Source organism: Lissotriton helveticus, chromosome 11 (assembly GCF_964261635.1).
Source record: "Lissotriton helveticus chromosome 11, aLisHel1.1, whole genome shotgun sequence".
Lineage (NCBI taxonomy): Eukaryota > Metazoa > Chordata > Amphibia > Caudata > Salamandridae > Lissotriton > Lissotriton helveticus.
In genome coordinates, this window is record NC_136072.1 from 43,400,928 (window position 1) to 43,414,050 (window position 13,123).

The 13,123-nt window shown below is 47.8% G+C and overlaps 1 protein-coding gene across 1 annotated transcript in view; it reads left to right on the forward strand.

Moving 5' to 3' along the window:
• The first annotated feature begins 954 nt into the window (after positions 1-954).
• Positions 955-13,123, forward strand: part of LOC144790968 (cytochrome P450 2J2-like) — a 59,397-nt gene continuing 47,228 nt past the window's right edge. Inside the window, exon 1 of the mRNA XM_078665587.1 lies at positions 955-1,131. Coding sequence (XP_078521713.1) covers positions 955-1,131 — 177 coding nt within the window. The remainder of the gene's footprint in view (positions 1,132-13,123) is intronic.

The window sequence follows — 13,123 nt, forward strand, 5'->3', positions numbered from 1 at the left end:
CATGTAGCATAACACTCTTGTGTAACGCATACTTTGGACTGAGTCACCTCCAGCTGCTTATAACGTTCCACGACTGAGTTGTGGCTGAAGACAGTGCGAGTTTCTCCCCGTGCCTGTCAGTGGGTCAAAAGGGTGCTCAGAAGGCATACTCATCCAATCCTTGGCCTCTCTGCTGAGCGCAGGGTAATGGCAAAGCATTCTAGGGTGGCACGCTATGCGAACTTTCATTGGCATGTTTAATCCACGCCCTTTACTAAATAGCCCCCATGTGTGACCCTCTATTTTTTTTCCATTCCACCTAAAGCCCTGCTCCGCTCTGGTAAACGCGCCGGGCAACTTTTCACTGTCACTTCAGGGAGGTTCCGGTTGCTTATAGTTTATCTGACTCTTGTACAGAAAACTGAAACTACAAAAAAAATACGATTAAGAGGCTAACGTTGCCAACCATCAGCGATATAAGTATTTCTAAAGAAGGGGATGGGTATGGCCGGGAGCAGGGAAAGAGAGGGGGTGACGAGGGTGCGGGAGAGCAGGGAGACATGGGGGGAAAGAAACGGAGAGGGGAAAAGAGAGATCAACAGGAAGAAGCAGCGCAAGAAAGAGTGAGAAAAGGATTGTGAGAGAAATGGAGATGGTAGAGAGAGAGGGTGTAATAGAGAGGGAGATAGAGACGCATAAAAAACAGACGAGGGAGAAAAATACGAAAGATTGTGAAAGAGGCAAGGTGACCGAGGGAGTGAGAAAGAAAGAGGCAAAGAGAGAGGGAATGACGGAAAGCAAAAGAAAATGCACGAGTGAGATGGGAAAGCCCGTGTGAGAGAGAGAGCGAGGGTGCGTGTGTTTGAGAGAGCGAGGGGGAGAGGCACTCGTAGTACCCGGGAAGGAGGAGACAGCTCAGCGTCCTCGGATCCTACCGAGCACTTTGGCAGACTGCATCGGGGAGGTGGAACCGCGATGGACGCGTTGGGGCTGGCCGTGGGGGCCGCTGCTGTGCTGGTCATTCTGCTCATAACCCAGTTTATGACACTCCGACGCGCTGCAAGCAAACTGCCTCCGGGGCCGACCCCTCTCCCCATCCTGGGGAACCTGTGGGCGCTGAACTTTACCCTGCATCATGAGACCCTCATGCAGGTACGTGGAAGCCTCAAGGTGAGCCGAGAGCGCGCTGCGAATGCCTTTCTTACAGGGCGAAGCACTAACACCATCTGTTACAAACCTAGCCAAGTCACTGAGGCGTTAGAGACGAACGGAGCTGACGACTGAGATCCTGTATAGGAGCACTGAGCTCCGCGGAAACTTTCAATCTCCTTTTAACCTCTAGTAGTTAGTATTTGTGGTGGGATTATGGCCGCAAATACGCCGACCCTAAGAATTCGTTGTTTTATTTATGAATTCAGGGCTTTACGAGGGTCGGGTCCCGCCAGTGCTGAGCACCAGCAGTTTATAAAGGGGGGCCTCGAAACGGGTCCCTATCGGGCTCTGTTTTATGGCCTTGCACATGCGGTCCGGTTTTTTTGGCAGTGAGAGCATGCACATCGATGCGTGCGTGCTCATTTTGCTCACTTCTCACCAGTGCACTTCATCTCTCAGCCCACTAACACTCAGGGGCATATTTACAAGCCCCTTGCGCCTCTTTTACGCTGCCGTTGCGTCACTTTTGTGAAGCAGCGGCGGCGCCAAGCTAGAGCCATGCTGCGGGGTATTTACAACGTGATGCATCTGGGAGATGCGTCACGTTGTAAAGCCCTGCGCCACATGTTGGCGTTCCGACGCAGAGGGGGGCGTCCAGCGCAGGAACGCCTCCTAAAAGTGGCTGAGTGAAATCTACAAGATTTCACTCATTCACTTTTAGGGCCATGCTGCGTCAAAACCCTGCGCCTGCTTGAAGCAGGCGTAAGGATTGACGTAGCATGTTAGGGTTAGGGCACCCCTGAGCCTTGCTGTAGCTGCGTTGCGCTTGCGACGCAATTCCAGCAATGCGCCGCCTTTCCGACGGGGGATGCGTCACGCATCTGCCCATCCGTGCGCCACGGTGCGCCGCAGTGCAAGTGCGGCGCATCTGTGGTGGCGCACGGGTGGGCAGATGCATCACAACTCTTCTGGCGCATCCTTGCTGATTAGCAGAGATGCGCCAGAAGTAGTAAATCTGCCCCTCAGTGCCCACGTTCATTGTGAAGGTCACTCCCAGGGCCCTGCCCATGGCCAGCGCTCCTCTTCTCTGTAACTAGGTCTGCGCTTCACAGGTCTACTTACACACGTGTGAACTAATCGCACTATACTGCAGCCGAAGTCTCAGGATTGTGGATTGTGCAGTTGTGCAGACACTCTGGAAGTGGGACGACACATTAACAAAACATCACCAATACTCTCACATTCCCCAAATATTTGGAAGAAATCCATAGGCCTCGCACTTATACTACACTTACAAAGTTCGTTTGACAAACCTGCCTATCGGCAATACACTTAGTTACTAATTCACATGTTTACGTAGGTGAGAGCAGAGAGGAACGCATGGCAAACAGATATCAGTCATTTTCAGAAAAACAGGAACATGTGCTATTTGTCTGAACTCCCAGATTGCTACGATATCTTCGAATAAGGAGTCCAAAGTACGAATGCAAGCTCACTGTACACACGAGAATAGTCCAAAAACATAAACTAGTATTGGCAAAACCAATAGCTCCTGCCTATGCTAGAGCTACTGGATTTGACAATGTGTTTTAGCCATGTTTAGACCACGCCCCTAATTGTATAAGCCACACCCCTTTAAGAGGTTTGTCACGCCCCTTTTAGAGCACCCCCAGTTTTTTCCCAATTAAAGCCCTGTATGAATCCCATTTTAGGAATATGTAAACTTTTACCGACTCCTAAAAAATGAGACTGCAAACCCATATAGATTCACTATTTAGAAGAGGCGTGCTCTTCTAGGCGTCCCTTCCAAATACCAATCTGATATGCAACATATCATTGTTTTGCAACGTGGAGTGTTAACCCTATTTGCAAAAGAGAAGTGGATCCCTTGGGACCTGTTTCCCTTTGTCAATGTTAGAATGAAAAATACTCAAAAAAACTTAAAAAGCAATCTTTTTTTAACACAGCACTAAAGTTTACATTATTGTAAAGCAATCATTGATATGGTGGCCTTCTGTCTCTCATAGACCACCTGCCCAGTGATGGCACCCAATCGTAGTGAGTCATAATTTGCGACTTGCCTCATTAGCAGTCATGAAGTTACTTCAAATTGGATTTTACAAACTGACCTACTGGTCTGTAAAGTTATTTATTGTTCCACAAAAAAAACTGTACACATTGCAACCAGTTTTTTACAACCAGTAAATAGTCCATCTGGCCCTCTCTTCTCTGTAATACATGGTTGACGCGTTAAGCTCCACCAAACACTCAATTAGATCCTTGTACTCTTCTTTCCTCATATTGGATTGGATTGTAATTGCATTTATATAGCGCTTACTACCACTGACGGGGGCGTCAAAGCGCTTTTTCAGCGAGTATCACGCTACTCCGGGACCCATAGAGGATTAGTGTTGAATTAGTATAGTGAAACATGCAAGTACATTTTAAGTGGTGGATAGGTTAGTCAGTTATTTGGAATGATAGCAGAAGGGAAAGAGTGCCTCTGGTTGCAGATATGTTGAAATACATGTGAAAACTCTACTATGACTATTAATATGCCTGTAGGCAGTTTTATACCAACGTATTTTTAGTATTGTGAAGCAAGTGGAAGACAGCTCTGCAGATCAGACATGTGACAGCAGTCAGACCACTGCCTGCCATCAGCCAGCTCCTGGGCCATACTACAGAGACTGTCCCGAAGTCGCAACAGGCGTGTTCCTGCATTTTGTCACCCCTGGGGCACTTTGGTATTACAGACAGGGAGCAAACCCTTGCACTGACCCTTCTGGAGCACAGATCGAGCTGATGCACCTTTATGTGCTAACACAATTTCAAGGGGTCGATCCATTTGAATGGGACCCTGGCCCTATACAAATGATGGCATCGCTTGTATTTGTCCCCGTGCCATATAATATATGCAGTGAAGACAAAAAGGCGATCAGGAGGTACCATTACTGTGAGTACCGCTATCCTCCTTTCAAACTCAGCCTTGGTTGCCACCTGTACAATGAAAGGTACAGATAATAAGTGTATGCAGTGTAGCTGTGGTGTAATTTTACTGTTACCTTTGAAAAGTGATCTCACAGCAGGACTGTAACATAGGCATTGCATCCTCTCAGTCACTGTTATTACAATGCAGCCAAGAATCTTCATATGCACGCCTTGTTAAAGGCTTTTTAAAGTTTGTGGTCTATTTCTGGGGAAGGATTTAACTTTTTTTTTTTCAAATCACTCCTTCCTGACTGGAGATTTAGCAAGCTGTACAGCAGTTTGCCAAGTTATGTTCCAATAAAGGAAAAGAGAGAAAATTACCCACATCTGAGAGCATTGTTTAGCTTAGCTAGTGTCAAAACGAAGCCAGTAAGGTGCATGATCAGGTATCTACACACGTAGATAATGGCCTTCCTTTTAAGTGACGGTTATAAGTGCATTAAAGTCAAGTCAACACTTTGGACTGGTAGGGAATGAGGGAGGGTAGGAGAGGAACCGGGGTGTAGGGAACAGGAGAAAGAATGGAAGAGCGTGGCTAAAATGGAGCCATTTTTAGGTCGAGACCTGCGGCGCTTGCGCAGTCGCAGGGAGAGATCTTATGTCGACAGTGTGGGGGCTTGTCCCCGCCCCTCTTCTCCATTGGCTGGTTTCCTAAACGGAGGCCAGCCATTGGAGGAGAGGGGCGTCACTCCGTTCAAGACGGGATTCGGGGTGTGTTTTTTACTTTCTTTCTGTTTTCTTTCTCTCCTCTTCCCATTGGCTGGAATTTTACATTCCAGCCAATGTGAAGAGGAGAGAAACAAACCACGCCCCCGAACCCAAAAATGACGCTGCGTTTCTTTGAGGCATTTCTGCCTCGCCTCGGAGAAACGTGGTCGTGTGGAGCGCTCCTCTCTCATCGCAGTTTCCTCAGCTGATACGAACAGCTGCCGCTTCCTCTGGTCCCCTCCAGCTGGTGCCGCCTGCCGAGAAAAATGAACTGCGCCACGCGCTTCCGACTCACAAACACTACCGCCTGCAACGTCACGTTATGTTTTGTGATGGGCAAATACTTGTTCTTCGTTTAGCTGCGCTGCTCGGGCAGCAGTCCCAAGTTAATATTTCAGGGTTTTTTTGGTTTCTGTTCCCTAGGCTCTTACGCTGCCCGTTTTTGACGTCAGGCTGTAGCGCCAGGAAACCTTTAGTAACCGGCCACCGACAGAGAAGCCCGCACCCAGGCGTCCGCGTTCACTTCCTGGTGTGCGCGAGCCCATTCCTGGAAGGTGCTTTGGACAGGGACGGCGGCTCAGAGGGAACACACTCCATCACCGTTTCGGCAGCCAAGGTGTCCCAGCTGGCGCAGCAGATTATGTCGCTGCGAGGTGGCGCCGGTGGGGGCCAGCTGGTGACAGTGCTGCAGCTGCCCAGCGGAGAGCAGGTGCAGGTGCACAGCGTAATCCAGGCCGCGGTGCCTTCTTCAGTCATCCGGTCGCCGGCGCCGCCGCAGCATATCCTGAGTGCCGCTCAACAGCAGCTGGAGGATCGAGCTGACGAGGAGCAGGCGGGATCCCCTCAGCCGCGCAGCGAGGACTCCCAACAGAAAGCGGCACGGGAGCTTCTGGCTCGGCTGCCCTCCTACCGAAAGATTCTAACGGAGTTGTCCGGTGGCGAGCGCGGCGGCGAGGAGCAGCTGCAGAACTTGCAGGAGGAGCAGGAGAGCGCTGGTGCCACACTTGCTCGTGAGGACTTTATTTTCATGACTTTGGAGTGCAAGTAAACATATAATTGTTAGATATTTGCAAAAGAACTGTGTACCTTAACTATTACGTTTCTCATGATCTAGAATCAAATAGTGGGATAAGTTACCCTTTTAGGCCTCTGTTACAGACAACGTTAGCTCTCTATTACCTGTTTGTTTCTAATATGTACCATATTCTTCAAGTGAGCTTTAAACACGTCCCTTCACGATTGAATGGTTTTGTTTTTGCATCAGTACATTAAAAAGGCCTCAGTGCGTTGCTGCACTTGCTTCATGACGTGACATGTGACCAGATATATGCATACGCATCATTTACCCTCTTGGAAAAGATTTTCTTTATTAGACCCCCCTCCCCCCAGTGAAAAAATGCTTGCTGTGTTTGCTGATGCCTATAAACTCTATGACAAAAGCCACCGTTGGAGCTTTTTAGAGCTGAGACAATTTGCGAATGTTTACTTTTCTTTGATATTGCAAATACAATCTATTAGGTAGCACAATACCTTATTATTATCTTGGACAACCAACAGCCCATGGTGTTAAGTACAGTGCTTAAATTAGTGAACCTGCAAACAGACCATAGTTATTGCCTGTCTTCTGAAAGCATACCAATGGCTTAGTTTGAAAAAAAAGAAAGTAATAACTAAGAGGTTATAATATGCAAAAATGTGTCCAGGTGGAGTGTAACAGATTGTAGATTCCGAAATGCATCAGACACTGCATTTGGTGCCCTGGACATGGTGACTGATGCAACTCGCAAACTGTGTGCCTTGGTGTGTACAGTTGTGTGACTATTGTTCAGCTTGCCTGCCGTCAACATTTATTCTATGCATATTTTTTAAATGTTTACCAAGATGCTATGTTCTCTTTGGGCAATATCGCTCATTGTTGCCTCAGTTCTTCTCACCCTCTTTCTTAAGTGCGTCCATGTGCATGCACCTCAGTTGCTACCGGGGCTTGCTCACCTTAACAGACTACATGCTTTGGTTGGCTGTAAAATTCCACTTATTATAGATTGCTCAGCATCTGCTCCCAGTTCTACTCAGTAGCCTAAAGATTGTGGATGTTATACAATGCCCAATCCATTGGTTTCGTTCTCTAGTATACCCGTGGTTGACAGCCCAAACCATAGTCCTAAGGGCCGTATCTCTGTTACTTGAAGGTAGGTTCATCCAAGCATTTACTATTGCTATATTGCTTTCTGGTTGCCCCTTTGTCACTTTTGAGTTGTTGTACAATACCCATCCCTGTGACTTGCTCTTTCCCAGTTTAGGGAGGATTTATTACTGCCAGTAGGGTTGTATAATGTGTTTTCATATAGATTGTCCTCTGCCACACCTGGATGGACTTTTTGGGTTACACCACGCTTGTCCTACAAAGGAACAAAAAGTGATGCTAGGTGTTCCATCTCTCCCTGCCGGACAATCATATCATATAAAGTTTTTTTTATTGGTTGCTCCCCGCCCCTCCTCATTGGAGTCATCATGTATTAACTATGGCTGATTTTAGAACTGTTAGGTGCTTTGTTGTCCAAAGTGGATTCGACAAAGCATAGCATGGCTGGCTCTATATAGTACGTTGCTGTGGGTTACTCCCCTGCCACTTCAGTGTGTACTCTAGTTATGCAGAATTGCACTTAATATGCCTTATTCTTTATGGTTTACAGTGTACAGAACAGTTCATAACTGGTATTCCGCATGTATGCACAATTGTAGCTTTTCTTTTACAGCCATGTTTAGGTTTGGATGCATGCTGGTTGCAGCAGGATTTAAGCAGTCTCTGCCATATAGTTGAGGCAAAAAAATTGCCATTTAGGTCACACTATATTCACACATTACTAGCCTATACTCTTTAACCCCCAGAGTACAAGGCGGGCCTAAGGCTGTTTACAAGTATTTATTCTCTTGCCAAAAAATCTTTGGGTCACATCTTGTACATGTGAACAGAACATCAGCCAACATGTGTTCTACCATTTTGACTTGCTGTCAAAGCTGAAAATATTAAGTGCACACTTTGTACCGTGTGGTATTCAAGGTTACAATGAAAAAGTATTTCATTTCGCATTGACAATATGGTAGCACACCCCCTCACACACCCTCACTCACCCACCCTCACTCACCCTCACACACCCTCTCTCACCATCACAACACCCTCTCACCCTCACACACCCTCACTCACCCTTTCACCCCTCACGCACCCTCTCACCCCCTCACTCACCCTCTCACCCCCTCACTCACCCTCTCACCCTCACATACCCTCATACCCGGCGCTCTGTGTGTGTGTGTGTGTGTGGCGCTGAGTGTGTGTGTGGCGCTCTGTGTGTGTGAGTGTGGCTCTCTGTGTGTGTGTGTGGGTGCAAATGCAATAGGTCTCGCATTTGCGAGATATTAAGCTATTGGCATTGTAAATGACAATTCCATTTATTTATCTGTTTTCAAAACCAACACATAAATATCAATTTTGTCATTTACAGTGCCAATAGCTCTAACTTTTGCAAAGGCGAGACCGGTGCATTGTAAATGCTTGTTAATGGATTACTGTACTTAATGAAAATGGCCCATTAGTTTTGGAAAGTGCCTCATACCACCATTGAGCCCATTTCATATCCTTTTGACTGAAACACCAGGACATAAAGTGATCCGTCTAGGACCACACAATTCAGGTAAGAAAGGAAGCCAGGAATGGGACTCGGGTGAACCAGTGGTGGCTCGCATAGGGCGTGCTGCAGGATGGTGAGGAGGGGAAGGGGCAGGGAGGAGGGGTAGTAAACTCGGACATATGACGGAACGGACGCTCCGTCGGATGTCCAAGTTTACTACACCCCCCCCAACCCGCCCCTTCCCTGCCTCACCGCCCCGCAGCACCCCCTATGCAATCCGCCACATTGGGTCATCAATTCTAAAGCAGACAAATTACCCACCACACAACGCCTTCTGGGCAAATTGAATACCCAATAGCAGATACTGCACTGTGACAATCCTTTTTTGTAAGGATAGGGTTAAGGATGTTTATTAGGATGAAGATAGAGCCAGGCGCCCAACACCCATTGGCCTCAAAGGGCTTCAGCCCCCAACCCCCCCCCCCCCGCTCGTGTGTGTCAGCCGGGATGAGACACTTCTCGGGCCCGCTCGGGGAAGCGTGGCTCAATGGTTAGAGCGGCAGACCCTGATGCAGAGGTCTGGCCCGGGACCAGGGTTCAATTCCCACCTCGGCGGCTCTTGGACTCAATTTCCCCGGACCTGATAATTCTCGCCTCGGTGCCTAGTCTAATCATGGGTCCCACTCTGTGACTCTGGGCAATAGCTTGCTTAATCTCCACAACGGCCCCAGCAGCGCTTGGATGCCTGGCTTCACCATGGGGGTGCCCAGGAGTGGACATTTCACAGGAAAGCCAGGATGGGTTCCACAGTAGTATGAATACAGCGCTACGAGGCCTCCGGGTAAAAGTGCGCTATATAAATACTTTACATTTACATTTACATCCGAACCCGATCACTTCACAGGTCTTTAAAATACCTTGTGCATGTTAACACCTTCAGCGCGGCGCGAATTTTCGCGCTGTGCTGAAGGTTCTAAAAAACGGGTGTGGTCATGACGGAACGGTTCCGTCATCAGCACAGCTCAACCGACGCTGATGACGGAACCGTTCCGTCATAAGCATCGAAGGGGTTAATGGGGCTTTGTTGTTGTTTCACCCCTTCCAAGAGCCCCTGCAGCTCGACTCTGCCGATTGCCTAAAGATCTCCTCCCCCCCCCCCCCCCCCCCCGAAATGTTTTCTTAGCCCCCCCCCCGAAATTTGACTCTAGTTGCGCCTCTGGCCATAGAGCACCCTAAACTCCGTTCGAAAAGAAGATGCCTGCATTCCTTGCCAATTAACGGCTAACGTGATGATTGAAGCTGCGCTGGTGAAGGGCCATGGGACAAACCAAAGGAGGCTGCAGGGGCTCTTAGTCTGGCCCCATTACGAAGTGCCATGAATCTGCAGTAAAGAAGCAATGGCATTGGCAAAGCCAAGTGGTCTGGTTTTAATGTGCTGACACGTTCATGCTGTTTACATGCATTAGCACATTACACCCTCACGTATTAACCTTGGCCATGCTCTGTACATTTGACATACTATATGCAGCTTGCCCCATTCAGCCATCCCAGCTCCTTGGAAATACAAACGTAAGAAGACATGAGGGTATTCTGTTTAGATGTGCAGATCTGCAACTGTCTGCTCTGGGTATTCCACCGAAGACCCTGCAGACAGCCTTCACCCCTGCTCCAGCGCCTGGATGCCCCTAGGCTCGTAAGTCGCGCTTTACAATTCCCAATCACATACCATAACATTCACAGCGGCAAGTCAGAACAGTGCCATGTCACTCTCTTGTGTGTATTCAGCAACATTCTGTATTTTTTGCAGTATGTTTTCTACAAAACATTTACAGTAGTGTTATCTGTAACCTTATCTTAAAGGTGCAACAATTCCGATGGTATTGATAATGTATGCAATATGAGAAAGTGTCACATTGTAAGTTATCTTGTGCATCCTCCCCCCAGACGCACACAACGTAAACAACTTGAACTGCATTGTGGTAACAAGTTTAGGCGTGTATTTATGCAGACGTCTGCAGTGTTGCAATATCTGTGTTTATGCGGCTGCCAGTGCTCTGGCACACCCCTTTTTTTATCGTTGGCCAAATACCTGAGAGGATTCAGATTTTTGGTGACCTACTTTTCAACAGGAAAGAAGCATACGTCTCCCAAGCATGCCCGATGGAAGGGGCTTATCAGCAGCTGGCAGCACCTTGCAGCGGGACTCACCCAGCAAGATACGAAACCGCCCACCAACGGGTGCTTTTCAGGGGCAATAGAAACATGCTGCTTGCTTTTATTCTGATTTACATAGGAACCAGTTACATTACAACAAGCTCAGACTCATTGTTGGGCGAGTAAGTGATTTGCCCAGAATCACAGATTGTTGAGCAGGGGCCAGAGCTCGAACCTGGTACCCCAGTTCGAAGGTCGGCGGCTCTGGCCATTACGCCACCATCCTTCTCTTTTAGTGAGGGTGGGCAAAGTATTTAATTTAAATGCAAATAGAGCTGAACCACGCCTCTTTTTAGCTGGTTTTCTGTTTCACCGCGCCAACCCCCTACCACGGGAAGATCTCTATCTGTTTATCCTGCCAAAGATGCTGAAAATGGAAGTACACATGGCAAGACATGGGGGCTTTTTCTTAACTTGCCTTTTGCCCCCCTTGTTTTTTAACAGTGCAAACAGCATGTGACAAAACACAAGATAGTGAGGAAGTTCTCAAATGTTGTGACAAATAATGTAACAAGGATATAGCTTAGGTGTGAAACTTGTGTAAAGGATCAATCCAGACGTAATGATTGTGAACATAATTTAAGAAAACAAGCATTTGCAATGCAATAGATCTCGCATGTTTTTTAGAGTTAGAGCTATTGGCGTTGTAAAGTAAATTTTATACTTATGTGAGAGAGAGCGCGCAAGTGTGAAAAGTTATAGAAAGCGAGAGAGAGAGTATATAGAGACAGTTAAGAGTTATTCACGTATATAAGTGAGAGGTAGACTGAAGAGAGAGAATGAGATAGAGGGAAAGAGAGTTAGAGAAAAGTAGAGTGAGAGAGAGAAACAGAGAGAGAAAGTGAGTGTTTAGACGTAGGTTGTTAAAGTTGGAGAGATACTTGTGTGGTAGAGTGAAGAGAGAAAAATACATCCTGTGATTCTGGGCAAATCCCTTAACCCCCCTGTGCCTACTAAAATGTTCACAAGATTCTCAATATGCCTTGTTATAAGTCCCTAAGTTCATTAATTGTAAAAGTAACTGGAACAGATAAAGGTATTGCAGGAGCACATGTGTCTTAATTACGTTAATGCGAACTAACGAGGAACTGAAGCAATCCCCCGGTGCGCCGCACGGGTGGGGGCCGGTTTTTGTTACAGGGCCGTTTTTGCAGCATAACTGCAAAATCGGCCCTGTACCAAAATCAAAACACACAAGATGATGGACGGAATGTTGCACATTGGCAAAACATTCACCCCCAGTCACAGATCTGGGTTTAATCCATCGTTATTTTGCTCACCAAGCCACCCCAGTTCAGACATGGCCATATGCAAATCAGTCTTGACCCTGTGCCTCAGGGGTACAGTCCAGCCCGAACTGCCAAGCCATGTCTTTCCTGGATCGGATTCAAGCATCCTAGGACCGGTTTCTGGCTATCAGCCGTGATCAGCCAGGATAACTTGATTCTAGTGGCATGGAGAGCACGGGACTCACGTCTGAGCATACCCGTCCCACTCGGGGTGAGAAATGCAAAAACAACAATTGATGGACGGAATGTTTCACAATGGCACAACATTCACCCCCAGTCACAGATCTGGGTTTAATCCATCGTTATTTTGCTCACCACACCACCCCAGTTCGGGCTGGACTGTTCCCATGAGGCACAGGGTCAAGACTGATTTGCATATGGCCATGTCTGAACTGGGGTGGTGTGGTGAGCAAAATAACGATGGATTAAACCCAGATCTGTGACTGGGGGTGAATGTTTTGCCATTGTGCAACATTCCGTCCATCAATTGTTGTTTTTGCATTTGTCACCCCGAGTGGGACATGTATGCTCAGACTTGAGTCCCGTGCTCTCCATGCCACTGGAATCAAGCTATCCTGGCTGATGACGGCTGATAGCCAGAAACCGGTCCTAGGATGCTTGATTCCTGTCCAGGGAAGACATGGCTTGGCAGTTCGGGCTGGACTGTTCCCATGAGGCACAGGGTCAAGACTGATTTGCATATGGCCATGTCTGAACTCGGGTGGTGTGGTGAGCATAATAACGATGGATTAAACCTAAATCTGTGACTGGGGGTGAATGTTTTGCCATTGTGAAACATTCCGTCCATCAATTGTTGTTTTTGCAACTGTACCAAAATGGTCCGAAAACCGGCCCCGGCAAAGAGCTCGGCGGCACCTGCAACCCCCCCCCCCCCCCGAGTGGGGAGGGGGGCCGGCCAAGCACTTTGCCGGGCCGGTTGTGGTTCCCAGTCCGTCCCTGAAAAGAAGGGTCTTTGGTTACATTTCACTGCTGCATACCAGCCCTCCACTGAACTTTAACGATATCTTCTACCCCTTTGGCAATATGAAACTACAAGGTGAGCATTTTGGGACATCCATGAAACGTGAGCATTCTAGTGAAACCAGACTCATTGCACCCTGTGCTAAGATGAACCCAAGAATGATGCAGTCAGTTGTAGAATCA